This window comes from Pseudorca crassidens, chromosome 9, assembly GCF_039906515.1.
Source record: "Pseudorca crassidens isolate mPseCra1 chromosome 9, mPseCra1.hap1, whole genome shotgun sequence".
Lineage (NCBI taxonomy): Eukaryota > Metazoa > Chordata > Mammalia > Artiodactyla > Delphinidae > Pseudorca > Pseudorca crassidens.
Window position 1 is genome coordinate 81,077,667 of NC_090304.1, and position 18,365 is coordinate 81,096,031.

At 39.5% G+C, this 18,365-nt stretch overlaps 2 protein-coding genes across 3 annotated transcripts in view; one reads left to right on the forward strand and one right to left on the reverse strand.

Annotated features, from left to right (window-relative positions):
* PDGFD (platelet derived growth factor D) overlaps positions 1 to 18,365 on the reverse strand; it is a 238,043-nt gene that overhangs the window by 108,357 nt on the left and 111,321 nt on the right. The window lies entirely within an intron of this gene.
* DDI1 (DNA damage inducible 1 homolog 1) lies at positions 587 to 1,786 on the forward strand. The gene has a single exon (XM_067747660.1). The coding sequence runs from the start codon at positions 587 to 589 to the stop codon at positions 1,784 to 1,786; it is 1,200 nt and encodes a 399-aa protein (XP_067603761.1).

Consider the following 18,365-nt stretch of genomic DNA (forward strand, 5'->3'; position numbering starts at 1 on the left):
GTACTTACCTCCGGTATTGTGATTTACCCATTTACCATCAATCTATCCCTAGAATGTGAGACCCTCAAGGGAACGCACCAAGTCTGATGTATCTTTTTTTTATACCAAGCACATAGCCTGATACTTCCCATGTAGGAAACAAGCACTCACTGTTTGGGGGATAAGTAAAAATACATAGAATACAATTCTCAAAGAACAAAATTTTAATATGTTGTTTAGGAAAAGCTGAAACAATCTTTTTCAGACCATGGGTTAAATAGGTTTTGAAGGGCTAGCCTTGGAACCAAATGGACTCCAGTGACTTTGTTTCTATGGGAACAGGCATTCTAAGTTCCAAGCAGCACACATACAAATGGGCTTCAGAACACACGTGTCCCCTCAAGGTTCCACGAGGCCAAGCAGCAGGCACTAAGGCTGGCGAGCGGCCACCCAGACTGGTGAGTGGCTGCACCTCCTTGAGAGGTGAATGAACCTAAACAAGACACCGAGTCGTGAGGTGCAGCTGAGCCATCTACAGAGACCAGCTCCATTCAGCCAGTGAGCAACCCGATACCCTCTGCCCAGCTGGCCTTCCCGGGCCCATGCCATGCTGCTCACTGTCTACTGTGTGCGGAGGGACCTCTCCGAGGCCACCTTCTCCCTCCAGGTCAGCCCTGACTTTGAGCTCCACAACTTCCGTGTCCTCTGTGAGCTTGAGTCTGGCATCCCCGCCGAGGAGATCCAGATTGTCTACATGGAGAGACTCCTTGCCTACGACCACTGTTCGTTGGGCTCCTATGGCCTCAAAGACGGCGACATGGTCGTTTTACTCCAGAAGGAGAACGTGGGGCCCCGGCCTCTGGGCCAGACATCCAGCCTGCCTCAGAGCGATTTCACCGGGACAGCCGTGCCTGGGACATCCAGCTCCCGGCAGCACCACCAGCACCAGCGGGCACAGTCGGCCCAGCAGTCCCGCGGCCTGGACTCTGGAAAGAAGATGACCTCTGCTCAAGGGCTGGACAGCCCCACCCTGATCCGAAACATGGTGCTTTCCAACCCCCATGATCTGTCCCTGCTGGAGGAATGCAATCCTGCCTTGGCCAAAGCCCTGCTCAGTAGAAACCTGGAGACCTTTTCTCAGGTCCTGATGGAGCAGCAAAGGGAAAGGTCCCTGAGAGAGCAAGAGATACTTAGCCTCTATTCTGCCGATCCGTTTGATTTGGAAGCTCAGGCCAAAATAGAGGAAGAGATCCAGCAGCAGAACATTGAGGAGAACATGAATATAGCGATGGAAGAGGTTCCAGAGAGTTTTGGACAAGTGGCCATGCTCTACATCAACTGCAAAGTGAATGGACATCCTTTGAAGGCTTTTGTTGACTCAGGTGCCCAAATGACCATTATGAGCCAAGCTTGTGCAAAGAGATGTAATATCATACGGCTGGTGGACCGACGATGGGCTGGGATTGCTAAAGGTGTGGGCACGCAGAGAATTATTGGCCGAGTTCACCTAGCTCAGATTCAAATCGAAGGTGATTTCTTACAATGCTCTTTCTCTATACTTGAAGAGCAGCCCATGGATATGCTTCTAGGGCTAGATATGCTCAAGAGACATCAATGTTCCATTGACCTGAAGAAAAACGTGCTGGTGATTGGCACAACTGGCACACAGACTTACTTTCTTCCTGAGGGAGAGTTACCTCCATGTGCTAAGTTGGTAAGTGAAACTGGGCAAGATGAGTCTTCAGACAAGGAAATAGCAGATACTATTAAACATTCAGTCATGGATTCAGGACGAAAAAAGCATTGAAACAGGCTATAAATATGCCATCACCTGAGGGAGTCTCAGGTCTCAGGAAATTATAAGACATGAGCTCATTGGCAATGTAATCATTAAAAACATCAGTAACCACTAAACCTGGCCTTGGGACTAAGTTCTCAGAGCTGTCACTACGTAAATTGTGATTACTTGATCTTGGCCCCTCCATTTCTCTTATCCAAAAATCACTGAACCTTATCCTAAGAAGGCTCTGGAGGCTCCAACTGATTTCCAGATAATACATAAAAGGAAAACCAGCCTCTTTAGAGACACTGCCCTATGAAACTATAGGATGGCTTGTCCAAACCTGTTGCTATTTTGCAGAATTCCCTGGAAAAAGCCATTGCTGCAGCTGCTACAATGCACCTATACAAAATTATTTTAAATCAGCACTAACAAGTGTTTATATTCAGAGAAATACATTTATTTTCACAGACTTTGTTTTCTTTAGGAAAGGTACTAGAAATGGTTGGTCAATTGTACTCTTGAGTTGATTAATATTTATAAATGTCTGTTTGGGGCAGCATTAGGGCCAATTTCCTCATGTTTTACATCTTTCCTTCCCCTGGACTCCTGTGGAGTCATGCTCACTGAAATCCATTCCTAAAGGCTGTTTCTGCCATATTTGAGATAGTGGATTTTTCTCCTAGGATGTCCTAAAATAATTTCCTCTTTCTTCTGCATTCAAAGAAACTCTGATTGTAAAACAAAGGCAATCAAACAGACTTTTTTTTTTAATTATCATGCTTCTTGGGAACATGAAGATTGGGAGCCTCATGGTTGTACTGCGGTAGGAGTGGAAGGTGGGGACAGACAGTGGTCTAGGTCCCCTAATCCTCTTTCTGGTCTGTTTTATATATTAAACTGTTATTACATAAATATTGTTTGAACAAAGTGTTTCACTTTAAAATAACGTTTGAAAATTTCTGAATGAGATCTCTAAGGCCTCATTCAGCTCTATGGTCCATTCTGACAAAGCTACTCTCCATTACTACTGATAGTGAGAAATAGAAGATTCCTGACGTAATTACAATCCACAGCTAAAACCCTAAGAGACAAGGTTCAGCTGCCTGAGGCCATCAGACTCAGAGAAAATGTTTCAGGGCAGTAATCCATCAGGACTAGTATTAGAATACAGGATTCAAAGTCAAATAATATATGTTCTGATTTTAGCTCTATATTAACTAGGCAAATCAGCTTACATATAGTACAACTCAATTTCTCGTCTATAAACTGTTTCAGAGGGGAGAGTCATTTTCAGCTACTAAGACTACATTATGAACGAGGATATCCTTTACGTTTCCCCAACAAGATCTAAAGCCACCCAAAGCCTTTCCAAAGGCTACAGGAAAAAAAAAAAAAAAAATCCTCCCCTGTAGGTCTCCCTTTCTTGGTCGGCTTCTAGGTATGACTAATCATCATTTTGTATAGAGTCTCCTCTCCCCTTCCAGACATCATCAGTTCGCCTCCCAGTATTCTTCTTCTTTATAGGTGTTCTTATGCTCATATCATTGCCCAAACCTTGTCTACATTTGTACCAGGGCTTACATCCAGTAGAGTTGCTAAAAATGACCAATAGATAGACTTCTTTTCTCCTTTTGTTTCTAATTAAGTACTAAAGACAAAAGTAATTGACGAAATGAAGGAAGAAATTCAGAGTAAAGCCAGGGATAAGCAGTTAAATGCCTGTGAAAGATGGGAACTGACCTGATAAATGCATGGATTCCTTCACGGATAAAAATTAGCAAACTCCTCAGTGTTTTCTGCTGAACTGAGCTTTCAGGTCCATTTATACAAAAAACATATCTCATATGCATATGTCACACGGGGTTGCTCAACATAAAGTTTCAGTATATGGTGTATCAGGATTTCTAACCCATAAAAGCCAATCAAAAATCACCAAATTTTTAAACTAAAAAGACGGTGTGCATGATATCAAATCCCACCACACTCACTCACCCTTCTCAGAGAAACATCACTTCTAATGTAGCTATGATGTTTCAGGACCAGACTTAGGTATAATTCTTTGTTTCTTATTTTGAGTTGAACTCTATTATTCCATAACTTCCAAAATGTTGGTCTTCATTCTTCCTTTTTTCAAGAACACACTTACTTTCTCTGGCACACAACAATCCTTTTAATATATGAAATCAATGTCATATGAAATAAGTCTCTTTTGTAGGCTTTCACCAGATTCTATAACTGCTCCTCATTGGAGAAGTTTGGACTCACCTAAAAATTTCTGTCATGTTCCTTTGGATATATTCCAGCTTCTAAATATATTACTTGAGTAGATGGATTGGTAAATAAAAATACTTCTGTTGAATTGAAAAGCAGTGATCTCAAAGAAAAATCAATAAACAGAGTGAATTAATTAAGCGATGTCCTTGCTGATTAATTTTTTTAAGATCATTGTTTTTCAAATCAGAAAGTATTTTGAAAATTAGTTGTATGGATTTAAAGTCTTAACTCAGTCCTGTGTACACCTGAATAGATCTTAATCAATTAACTTTTAAACGGATTAGTTTTAGTAAAAGGCAGCATCTTTTGCATGTCTCCTATGTAAATCAGGTACTATGTAAAATATTTTACATATACTACTATCATTAGTCTTCAGAATAGACCTTCAAAAGAGTTATCATTTGACTGTATTTTACAGATAAGAAATTCAAGGCTCAGAACTATTATGAAACATTCAAATATCCAAAGCTTACTGTTTTTTAAACTTTTTTTGACAACAATCTGCATTTTAAATTGTGACCAAGTTTTACATCACACACACACAGGCAAAAGCACACAAACATCTGTCTTTGAAACAAAAAGATTCTTGAAGTAATATGAAATGTTTTATCCTTTCCTAGCCTATTTCTTTAAAATGTTATATTTTATTATTTAAAAAATATTTTAGACATGCCCCACTAACTGTACCCAAGGTCTCCTGATCCACAATTTGAAAGGCCCTGACTTCCCAGATTGCCTGATTCAAGTCTTTCTGATTTCAAATGCCACGCTCTTTCTAATATGTAACCTTCTTGACATGACCCATTTTAATTCTAGATACCGGCACAAAACTGTTTCAAAGTTTCATTTTATGAAGACTACCAAAACACTACCAGTAAAAATGGAAACAGAGCAGCAGTAATCAGAATACACTCAGCAATTATTTATTGAACATCCATGAAACATGCACTGAGCCAGGTTTTTATAAGCATGAAAATGAATAAGGTACAGTTCTAGACCTCAAGGTGATTACAGCTTTGTGTAGAGGTAGGAGACAGTCTTGTGATCAGCTAAGAACAAACAAGGTAGACATGTAATCAGTACTATGTTAGTGCAAATGAAGGCATAAATTTTAACTGGGGAGTTATTTTTTAAATACATAAGCAAGCCAGTAAAATGTACTTTCAATATGTCTAAAATGACCATCACTGATGCTAGAAAAAACAAACAATGAACCATATTCTCCTCCTAAAGTTCAGGTTGCTAATATACAACTTACAAGTATCTACTCTTGGGAATTTACTACCTGAAAAATGAAGAACAGTTCTTCATTTTCTTTCTTCCCTTAGAAATCATGATAAAGTAGACCACATGATGAAATAGACATAACTTGTTTAAAATAACAAGCCATTTTAAAATTCCATCAAGACTTTGCTTTCACCAACGCCCACTGAAATACCCATCTTACTTAAAAGAAAATCACTTTGTTAATAAGCATGCATTTGAAGATTAAAGCAATGCATTCTGCCACAGTTAAACTGGAAGACTGATAATATTTGAGATTAGTAGAGCATATATATAATCCTAACTTCTTTCTTAAACTACCAGGTCATAAAATTTCTCTTGCTTCTAGAAGAAAATCCACTCCCCCAAGAGAAAAAGGCAAATGGATATCTGAATGTATGACTTCATCTTCACTGCGGGTATTAAATGTTGCCTTTTTTAAGAAAACGTTGTACTTCTTTCAGACAGTCATTTGCTGACATCCAACACTCCATAAAGAAACACTTCAGTAGGGCTTCCCTGGTGGCGCAGTGGTTGAGAGTCCGTCTGCCGATACAGGGGACGCGAGTTCGTGCCCTGGTCCGGGAGGATCCCACATGTCGTGGAGCGGCTGGGCCCGTGAGCCATGGCCGCTGAGCCTGTGCGTCCAGAGCCTGTGCTCCGTGACGGGAGAGGCCACAACAGTGAGAGGCCCACGTACCGCAAAAAAAAAAAAAAAAAAAAAAAGAAACACTTGAATAAATAATGAGAGTCATCTGGGATTCACACCAGGAAACTGCTGATGAAGATATTAATCAACCCTAACATTTATAGTTATTCTCTGAGATAAACAAGAGCCTGGAAGACCAAAGAAGAGGAACAAAGGTAAAGAGAAGTAAAGGAGGAAAAGGGGAACCCCCCACCACCACACACAGAAATCTGAGTTGCTTTTAACTAATTATCTCTTGGTTTAAGTACAGTTTCATAAAGTAGGTAGGGACTGGGCTGAGATCGAGGATTGGCTACATTTCCATAATACTTCATCCACCATTGGCAAGTTATCTAAAAATGAAAATATTTTCACTTTAGAGCCTGAGTCAAACTTGCTTTTGAACCCCAGCTTATTTGCATATGTGGGTCCATCCTTTAGAATCTCAGAACTTCTAAGGGTCTGTTATCAGAAAAATGGGGTTCAAGGTCCTGCTGCCCTCTGTATACTTAACAGGCAATCCTATGGAGATGGGCACACCTGGGGCTGTTTTGTCTCTTGTTACTGCACTGAATGTTTTGATGATTGCTGATCCTTCTTCCTTATCCCCCTCCTCCTCCTTCTCCTCCTTTGGAGAAAGACTTTTATGAATCCAGCTTTTCTATATTCTAATGAGTAAGGTTTATTTTCAAAACATCATTAGAGATCCTAGAGGGGAAGATGGCAGAAGAGTAAGACGCAGAGATCACCTTCCTCCCCACAGATACACCATGAATACATCTACACGTGGAACAACTCCTACGGAACACCTACTGAACGCTAGCAGAAGACCTCAGACCTCCCAAAAGGCAAGAAAGTCCCCACGTACCTGGCTAGGGCAAAAGAAAAAAGAAAAAACAGAGACAAAAGGATAGGGACGGGACCTGCACCAGTGGGAGGGAGCTGTCAAGGAGGAAAGCTTTCCACACACTAGGAAGCCCCTTCGCGGGCGGAGACTGCGGGTGGAGGAGGGGGAAAGCTTCGAAGCCGCGGAGGAGAACACAGCAACAGGTGTGCGCAGGGCAAAGTGGAGAGATTCCCGCACAGAGGATCGGTGCCGAGAGGCTTGTCTGCTCACCCGCCGGGGCGGGCAGGGCTGGGAGCTGAGGCTTCGGCTTCGGTCAGATCGCAGGGAGAGGACTGGGGTTGGCGGCGTGAACACAGCCTGCAGGGGGTTAGTGCACCACGGCTAGCCGGGAGGCAGTCCGGGGAAAAGTCTGGACCTGCCAAAGAGGGAAGAGACTTTTTTTTCCCTTTTTGTTTCCTGGTGCGCGAGGAGAGGGGATTAACAGCGCTGCTTAAATCCCCTCTCCTCCTGGTGCGCGAGGAGAGGGGATTAAAGGAGCTCCAGAGACTGGCGCGAGCCACGGCTAAAAGCTCGGACCCCAGAGACAGGTATGAGACGCTAAGGCTGCTGCTGCCGCCACCACCAAGAAGCCTGTGTGTGAGTACAGGTCACTATCCACACCTCCCTTCCGGGGAGGCTGTGCAGCCCGCCACTGCCAGGGTCCCGGGATCCAAGGACAACTTCCCCGGGAGAACGCACAGCGCGCCTCAGGCTGGTGCAACGTCACGCCGGCCTCTGCCGCCGCAGGCTCGCCCGGCACTCCGTACCCCTCCGGCCGCCCCGCATGAGTGAGCCAGAGCCCCCGAAGCAGCTGCTCCTTTAACCCCGTCCTGTCTGAGCGAAGAACAGACGCTCTCCGGCGACCTACATGCAGAGGCGGGGCCAAATCCAAAGCTGAGCCCCTGGAGCTGTGAGAACAAAGAAGAGAAAGAGAAATCCCTCCCAGCAGCCTCAGAAGCAGCGGATTAAAGCTCTACAATTAACTTGATGTATCCTGCATCTGTGGAATACATGAATAGACAAAGAATCATCCCAAATTAAGGAGGTGGACTTTGAGAGCAAGATTTATGATTTTTTCCCCTTTTTCTCTTTTTGTGAGTGTGTATGTGTATGCTTCTGTGTGAGATTTTGTCTGTATAGCTTTGCTTTCACCATTTGTCCTAGGGTTCTATCCATTCGTTTTGTTTGTTTGTTTGTTTTCTTTAAAATTTTTTTTTCTTAAAAATTATTTTTATTTTAATATATTTATTTTATTTTATCTTACTTTATTTTATTTTATCTTCTTTCTTTCTTTCCTTCCTTCCTTCCCTCCCTCCCTCCCTCCCCCTTCTCCTCCTCCCTCCCTCCCTTCTTCCCTTCTCCCTTCCTTCCTTCCTTTCTCCCTTCCTTCCTTCCTTCCTTCCTTCCTTCCTTCCTTCCTTTCTTTCTTTCTTTCTTTCTTTCTTTCTTTCTTTCTTTCTTTCTTTCTTTCTTTCTTTCTTTCTTTCTCTCTTTCTTTCTACTTTTGCTCCCTTTTATTCTGAGCCGTGTGGATGAAAGCCTCTTCGTGCTGCAGCCAGGAGTCAGTGCTGTGCCTCTGAGGTGGGAGAGCCAACTTCAGGACACTGGTCCACAAGAGACCGCCCAGCTCCACATAATATCAAACAGCGAAAATCTGCCAGAGATCTCCATCTCAACACCAGCACCCAGCTTCACTCAACGACCAGCAAGCTACAGCACTGGACACCCTATGCCAAACAACTAGCAAGACAGGAGCACAAACCCACCCATTAGAAGAGAGGCTGTCTAAAATCATAATAAGTCCACAGACACCCCAGAACACACCACCAGACATGGACCTGCCCACCAGAAAGACAAGATCCAGCCTCATCCACCAGAACACAGGGACTAGTCCCCTCCACCAGGAAGCCTACACAACCCACTGAACCAACTTTAGCCACTGGGGACAGACACCAAAAACAACGGAAACTACGAACCTAAAGCCTGCAAAAAGGAGACCCCAAACACAGTAAGATAAGCAAAATGAGAAGACAGAAAAACACAGCAGACGAAAGAGCAAGATAAAAACCAACCAGACCTAACAAATGAAGAAGAAATAGGCAGTCTACCTGAAAAAGAGTTCAGAATAATGATAGTAAAGATGATCCAAAATCTTGGAAATACAATAGACAAAATGCAAGAAACATTTAACAAGGACCTAAAAGAACTAAAGATGAAATAAGCAATGATGAACAACACAATAAATTAAATGAAAAATACTCTGGATGGGAACAATAGGAGAATAACTGAGGCAGAAGAACGGATAAGTGACCTGGAAGATAAAATAGTGTAAATAACTACTGCAGAGCAGAATAAAGGAAAAAGAATGAAAAGAACTGAGGACGGTCTCAGAGACCTCTGGGACAACATTAAACGCACCAACATTTGAATTATAGGGGTTCCAGAAGAAGAAGAGAAAAAGAAAGGGACTGAGAAAATATTTGAAGAGATTATAGTTGAAAACTTCCCTAATATGGAAAGGAAATAGTTAATCAAGTCCAGGAAGCACAGAGAGTCCCATACAGGATAAATCCAAGGAGAAATACGCCAAGACACATATTAAGCAAACTGTCAAAAATTAAATACAAAGAAAACATATTAAAAGCAGCAAGGGAAAAACAACAAATAACACACAAGGGAATCCCCATAAGGTTAACAGCTGATCTCTCAGCAGAAACTCTGCAAGCCAGAAGGGACTGGCAGGACATATTTAAAGTGACGAAGGAGAAAAACCAGCAGCCTAGATTACTCTACCCAGCAAGGATCTCATTCAGATTTGATGGAGAAATTAAAACCTTTACAGACAAGCAAGAGCTGAGAGAGTTCAGCACAACCAAACCAGCTCTGAAACAAATGCTAAAGGAACTTCTCTAGGCAAGGAACACAAGAGAAGGAAAAGATCAACAATAATGAACCCAAAACAATTAAGAAAATGGGAATAAGAACATACATATTGATAATTACCTTAAATGTAAATGGACTAAATGCTCCCACCAAAAGACACAGATTGGCTGAATGGATACAAAAACAAGACCCATATATATGCTGTCTACAAGAGACCCACTTCAGACCTAGAGACACATACAGACTGAAAGTAAGGGGATGGAAAAAGATATTCCATGCAAATGGAAACCAAAAGAAAGCTGGAGTAGCAATTCTCATATCAGACAACATAGACTTTAAAATAAAGACTATTAGAAGAGACAAAGAAGGACACTACATAATGATCAAGGAATTGATCCAAGAAGAGGATATAACAATTGTAAATATTTATGCACCCAACATAGGAGCACCTCAATACATAAGGCAAATACTAACAGCCGTAAAAGGGGAAATCGACAGTAACACAATCATAGTAGGGGACTTTAATACCCCACTTTCACCAATGGACAGGTCATCCAAAATGAAAATAAGTAAGGAAAGACAGCTTTAAATGATACATTAAACAAGATGGATTTAATTGATATTTATAGGACACTCCATCCAAAAAGAACAGAATACACATTTTTCTCAAGTGCTAATGGAACATTCTCCAGGATAGATCATATCTTGGGTCACAAATCAAGCCTTGGTAAATTTAACAAAATTGAAATTGTATCAAGTATCTTTTCCGACCACAATGCTATGAGACTAGATATCAAATACAGGAAAAGATCTGTAAAAAATACAAACACATGCAGGCTAAATAATACACTACTTAATATCAAAGTGATCACTGAAGAAATCAAAGAGGAAATAAAAAAATACCTAGAAACAAATGACAATAGAGACACAATGACCCAAAACCTATGAAATGCAGCAAAAGCAGTTCTAAGAGGGAAATTTATAGCAATACAATCCTACCTTAAGAAACAGGAGGGCTTCCCTGGTGGCGCAGCGGTTGAGAGTCCGCCTGCCGATGCAGGGGACATGGGTTCATGCCCCGGTCCGGGAGGATCCCACATGCCGTGGAGCAGCTGGGCCCGTGAGCCATGGCTGCTGAGCCTGTGCGTCCGGAGCCTGTGCTCCACAACGGGAGAGGCCACAACAGTGAGAGGCCCGCATACCAAAAAAAAAAAAAAGAAACAGGAAACATCTCGAGAAAACAACCTAACCTTACACCTAAATCAATTAGAGAAAGAAGAAAAACAACCCAAAGTTAGCAGAAGGAAAGAAATCATAAAGATCAGATCAGAAATAAATGAAAAAGAAATGAAGGAAATGATAGCAAAGATCAATAAAACTAAAAGCTGGTTCTTTGAGAAGATAAACAAAATTGATAAACCATTAGCCAGGCTTATCAAGAAAAAAATGGAGAAGACTCAGTTCATCAGAATTAGAAAAGAAAAAGGAGAAGTAACAACTGACACTGCAGAAATACAAAGGATCATGAGAGATTACTACAAGTAACTCTATGCCAATAAAATGGACAACATGGAAGAAATGGACAAATTCTTAGGAATGCACAACCTGCCAAGACTGAACCAGGAAGATATAGAAAATATGAACAGACCAATCACAAGCACTGAAATTGAAACTGTGATTTAAAATCTTCCAACAAACAAAAGCCCAGGACCAGATGGCTTCACAGGCAAATTCTATCAAACATTTAGAGAAGAGCTAACACCTATCCTTCTCAAACTCTTCCAAAATATAGCAGAGGGCAGAACACTCCCAAACTCATTCTACGAGGCCACCATCACCTTGATACCAAAACCAGACAAGGATGTCACAAAGCAAGAAAATTACAGGCCAATATCACTGATTAATATAGATGCAAAAATCCTCAACAAAATACTAGCAAACAGAATCCAACAGCACATTAAACGGATCATACACCATGATCAAGTGGGGTTTATTCCAGGAATGCAAGGACTCTTCAATATACACAAATCAATCAACGTGATACACTGTATTAAGAAACTGAAGGAGAAAAAACATATGATCATCTCAATAGATGCAGAGAAAGCTTTCGACAAAATTCAACACCCATTTATGACAAAAACCCTGCAGAAAGTAGGCATACAGGGAAATTTCCTCAACATAATAAAGGCCATATATGATAAACCCACAGCCAACATTGTCCTCAATGGTGAAAAACTGAAAGCATTTCCACTAAGATCAGGAACAAGACAAGGTTGCCCACTCTCACCACTCTTATGCAACATACTTTTGGAAGTTTTAGCCACAGCAATCAGAGAAGAAAAGGAAATAAAAGGAATCCAAATCGGAAAAGAAGAAGTAAAGCTGTCACTGTTTGCAGATGACATGATACTATACATAGAGAATCCTAAAGATGCTACCGGAAAACTACTAGAGCTAATCAATGAATTTGGTAAAGTAGCAGGATACAAAATTAATGCACAGAAATCTCTGGCATTCCTATACACTAATGATGAAAAATCTGAAAGTGAAATCAAGAAAACACTCCCATTTACCATTGCAACAAAAAGAATAAAATACCTAGGAATAAACCTACCTAGGGAGACAAAAGACCTGTATGCAAAAAACTATAAGACACTGATGAAAGAAATTAAAGATGATACAAATAGATGGAGAGATATACCATGTTCTTGGATTGGAAGAATCAACACTATGAAAATGACTCTACTACCCAAAGCAATCTACAGGTTCAATGCAATCCCTATCAAACTACCACTGGCATTTTTCACAGAACTAGAACAAAAAATTTCACAATTTGTATGGAAACACAAAAGACCGTGAATACCAAAGCAATCTTGAGAATGAAAAATGGGGCTGGAGGAATCAGGCTCCCTGACTTCAGACTATACTACAAAGCTACAGTAATCAAGACGGTATGGTACTGGCACAAAAACCGAAAGATAGATCAATGGAACAGGATAGAAAGCCTAGAGATAAACCCACGCACATATGGTCACCTTACCTTTGATAAAGGAGGCAGTAATGTATGGTGGTGAAAGGACAGCCTCTTCAATAAGTGGTGCTGGGAAAACTGGACAGGTACATGTAAAAGTATGAGATTAGAACACTCCCTAACACCATACACAAAAATAAGCTCAAAATGGATTAAAGACCTAAATGTAAGGCCAGAAATTATCAAACTCTTAGAGGAAAACATAGGCAGAACACTCGATGACATAAATCACAGCAAGATCCTTTTTGACCCACCTTCTAGAGAAATGGAAATAAAAACAAAAATAAACAAATGGGACCTAATGAAACTTAAAAGCTTTTGCACAGCAAAGGAAACCATAAACAAGACCAAAAGGCAACCCTCAGAATGGGAGAAAATATTTGCAAATGAAGCAACTGGCCAAGGATTAATCTCTAAAATTTATAAGCCGCTCATCCAGCTCAATAACAAAAAAACAAATAACCCAATCCAAAAATGGGCAGAAGGTCTAAATAGACATTTCTCCAAAAAAGATATACAGATTGCCAACAAACACATGAAAGAATGCTCAACATCATTAATCATTAGAGAAATGCAAATCAAAACTACAATGAGGTATCATCTCACAACGGTCAGAATGGCCATCATCAAAAAATCTAGAAACAATAAAATGCTGGAGAGGGTGTGGAGAACAGGGAACACTCTTGCACTACTGGTGGGAATGTGAATTGGTACAGCCACTATGGAGAACAGTATGGAGGTTCCTTAAAAAACTACAAATAGTACTACCATATGAGCCAGCAATGCAACTGCTGGGCATATACCCTGAGAAAACCATAATTCAAAAAGAGTCATGTACCAAAATATTCATTGTAGCTCTATTTACAATAGCCCAGTGATTGAAACAACCTAAGTGTCTATCATCAGATGAATGGATAAAGAAGATGTGGCACATATATACAATGGAATATTACTCAGCCATAAAAAGAAACGAATTTGAGCTATTTGTAATGAGGTGGATGGACCTAGAGTCTGTCATACAGAGTGAAGTAAGTTAGAAAGAGATAGACAAATACCGTATGCTAACACATATATATGGAATTTAAGAAAAAAAAAATGTCATGAAGAACCTAGGGGTAAGACAGCAATAAAGACACAGACCTACTAGAGAATGGACTTGAGAAAATTGCGAGGGGTAAGGGTAAGCTGTGACAAAGCGAGAGAGTGGCATGGACATATATACACTACCAAACGTAAGGTAGATAGCTAGTGGGAAGCAGCCCCATAGCACAGGGAGATCAGCTCGGTGTTTTGTGACCACCTAGAGGGGTGGGATAGGGAGGGTGGGAGGGATGGAGAGGCAAGAAGGAAGAGATATGGGAACATATGTATAACTGATTCACTTTGTTATAAAGCAGAAAGTAACACACCATTGTAAAGCAATTATACTCCAATAAAGATGTAAAAAAAAAAAGAACATCATTAGAAAAATCACAAGGTAATTTCCTCCTATGTTAAAGTCCATAGGAGGTAACATGGATTGTGCTCCAGATTAGAGTGAAGTGTATGTTTTCGTATTGTTGACATATTGCTGCTGTGTCCAAATAAAATAGACGAGAACTACCAACACAAGCATATTCTAGGTAATATAATCACTTATATCCATCAAATTCTTACCCTACAACATCAATCACCACTCTAAAATCTTACTCTAACGGCACTTCATTTACAAGGACCCCTTGAGATGAAGAGAAAAATTAATTTAAAATTACATTAATTCACCTATTCTCCTTTCCACACTCATGTCATGTTTAGGGATTCAATTAGTTTATCGGCCAAAATGTATCAGTGTTTTGCATTCACTGATGTCACTAAAAATCCAATATACTTTTTCAAGAGTCTTGTCATTGACCTATGTCATTCAGAGAGACAAAGGAAATGTAAGTTATATTCTTAGCCTTTAAAAATTTTAAAAGTCCAGTTAGAGGAACTAGAAAAAATACAAAGTAAATAATTCAGAAATAATATTTAATTCAGTGCTGAATCATGAAATACATTATACGAGTTCAGGGGAATGAACTCCTGCTTCCCATTTGAGATGCTAATTACAACAGGGCAGGACCTATTGGACAAAATTTTACTGAACACCTACTGTATGTCAGGCACCATTTTACAGGCTGTATTTCCTTTATGCAGGAAGAGTCTTATGTTGCTCAACTAGTACTCTGAGATGCAGCCAGGCATACAGGAGAATCTGGCACCTCCTTAAAGATGAATCATTTAGGGTCCCTTTGAGATGACCCAACTAACATAACCAGAGTTAGCATACAGCTGATTCTCAGGTTAAACTTGAAGGTGAAGTGTGTGGTCTGTTTCTGCCTTGACCCACAGTGGCACTGTGCTCTACTAGCTTCCTATTATGGGCTTAATCTTGGAGCATCGTTCAGCCACTGTACACAAATACTTCTCTCAAAAAGATTGGGGGCTTATACAATTGATGAACAACCAGCAACACAAGCAGAAGAAATTAACACCCAGAGATGAGTTAATTTGGTGGAACATTTGTCACATACTTAAACTCCAGGGAATAAAAGAACAGGGGATCTCATGGACAGTGAGATACCAACCAGAAGGCAATTAAATAAATGTTTGTGCATTTAGAAAACCTAGAATGGGGCCCAAAATTACTAACAAAAATCTAATAAGTGCTGGGATTATAACCTTGTTCATAATTATAGCTTTAATTTTTAGTATTTTATGTGAGGCAAACAGTATCTGCTTAATAAATACAGATTATTTGAATAAAAAAATAGACAAAGTTCCATTGTTATTAATAAGCTGACACAGGGAAGTGTGGCTTTTAATTTAACTCAGTTTTTATATTAAAATACGTAAGGTAAAACTAAATCATATCTAGAGAGTAAGATTATCTTTGTATAATTAGAATAAATAGGTTTGGGTTAACTGCATGGCTAATATTTATATGCATAGATTTAAGTGTAAGTGATTCAAGAAACAAACCCTTAACATGTTTTTAATCTGGTAAAGTTGCCAGTTGTTCCACACTGAGAGCAATTTAACTAGTACTTGCAGTAGCCAAATCACCCCAGTTTATCTGGGACTGTCTTCATTTTAAAACTGATAGCTCAGCATGCTGGCAACTCCCTCAGTCTCAGGTAAACCAGAAAAGTTGGTTATCCTATAAGTGTTGGAAGTAGAGTTTTCATTTCAAGCACATAAGCATGCTGTGGGCACCTCCAAACACGCTGCACTTTTAATAGGCCTGAATGACCAATGTTCCATGTTATCAATATATGTCCAAATAATCAAAGTAGAATTTCCTAATCTATTTTGTATAGGAGAAATAACCTAATTTAAACTCATGCATCAAATATTTCTGGACTGGAAAGTTAATCATTTAAAAATTATATGAAAATCACATTTTAAAAAGAAATGTTAAAAGAATTTAATGAAAAAAACTTATGATTTCTTTCTAACTGAAGTCCATGAAACTTCTTTAATTTTCAATACTCCTTGCAACTAAAAAAATAAAATGAGTAGAAATTCACATCAGAATATGGAGGCATGAGATAATCAAAATAAATATTTAAATTATCTATGAATTTAGGTTATCCTGAAAAAGCACTGAAAGAACAAAACTAAACTACTTTTTACACTTAGAGTAAGGATAGTGATAGTCTAAATCTAAGTTTCAAAGTAAATCCAAGGTTTTGAGTTTTTAAGGGAATATTTGAACAAAGGAGCAGAAAAAACTTCAGAAAGAAACACAAATAAATAATGATGTTACCTTCATGTTTATTTTAAACTGTCAAGATGCAATGAACGGGATGTAAGGTAGGTCTGTACAATGGGGAGCAGTAAAAGACAAGCAAGTTTTTGATAAAGAGTTGTCCTTATAACCTGCAGATGATACCTAGAAGAAGAAGCTTTGCTGAGTATCTGGCTGAGGAGTGGATGAAACATGGAGGGCCCAGTATTCTTCGGTAGGAAGCTGTACAGTGTTGGGGGGCTAGGAAGTAAGAAGAGGAAGATATGACTAGATTATGATGTTGCCATGGAAGCAGAGGTCTGAGAAGGTTTTAAGGAAAAATAGGCTATCCACTAACATCCAGTGTACCAAATAATTTGAAGAAAAGCAAAATGGCAAAGTGAGACCTTTACCTTTGCCAATAGAAGGACAATACAACCTGTGATGAGGGTAGCTTTTGTAGAATTGAGGGAGGGTAGCACAGAGAAGTTAATGGCATCAATGGAACATCAGAAACATATAGAAGGCAACTTTTATCAGTTGAACTGATTCAGTTGTTTAATAACTTCAATGTTTAATAACTTCCCTTCTAGCCCATATTATCAAGAATTTAGAAATGAATAATATTAAGAACAAATTTACATAAATATACTGGAACAAGTATTTTAAGCTTCATTCTGTCAGAAATAATTGCATAAAGTTAAAGCAACAGATGGGCAGTTAGAGTAAAACACAAACAAAGATATTCTCTGTTCAAAAACTGCCAACTGCCATCACTTGGCCTCCAAAGCAGTAACTGAGAGAAAACAATCTCATTGATATTCCATAAGCTATAGGAGTTTATGTGCCCATATGGCAAGGCTTCTACTGTCAGAACCTCACTACATAATAATTCTTAAGTGTCTGGTCTGAAAGTGTCTTCATTAATACAAGAAACTAAAACAGTGTTTGCTCTTTTTTCTCTAAGTGTACAATAACTAAAAAATCTGTTTAAGTTTTATGAAAAATGCAAAAACTTTTCCATGTTATCCAACTATTCTCAGTGATTCAGGTTAATTAATTTTTAAAAAGTGATTTAGCAAAATCTCCAAAGAAAGGTGAGTAGACACTATTAAATGCTTTCTCCTTTTGAAAAACATTCTAAACATTATTTCAGGTTGTAGCTAAGTGCTGTAAAGGCATGTGGAAGTTTCAAACTGCACTATAACTTTCCATAGTTTTGTGAGGTCTAAAAAACTTGGCAGCCAACCAAATGAATGGGTTTAAGTCCTACAGGAAGTTCAGAGAATAGGTTAGTGATCAGTATCCTTTGAGATGCCATGAAGAACAGGTGAGGGGGTCAGATTAAATGCATTATGCTCATTACATTCATTTATAGTTGGCCACAAGGGTACTAGTGCATAGGCAAGGTAAATCTGCTATAGTTTTGATAGTGCCTAAGAAGCACTGAGTTATTTCAGTCTACCAAGATACAAACGAACAAATTCAGCACACATTTCTGAGTGGACTACAGATTCCTGGATTCCATATGTAACGTCTCATCAATGAAAATCTGGGAGTATTTCTCTTAAAGGAACATTTTCCAAATTAGATTTAGTTGTATTTTAATAACTTTACTTGATACTCTAAAAAGCACAGGCATTTAACAGCTCAAATTCTAGGAGGCCCTGTCTTCATCTTGAGGGTAACTTACTGACCCAGAGGAATTTGGTCAACTAGATAGAAAGAAAAATACAACTCTAAATAGAAAATATTAAGGCATAGATTGCCCGAGAACATTTAAAATAATATAGGAGCAAATAGGTAAAGCTAAACATTAGAACCCTATTC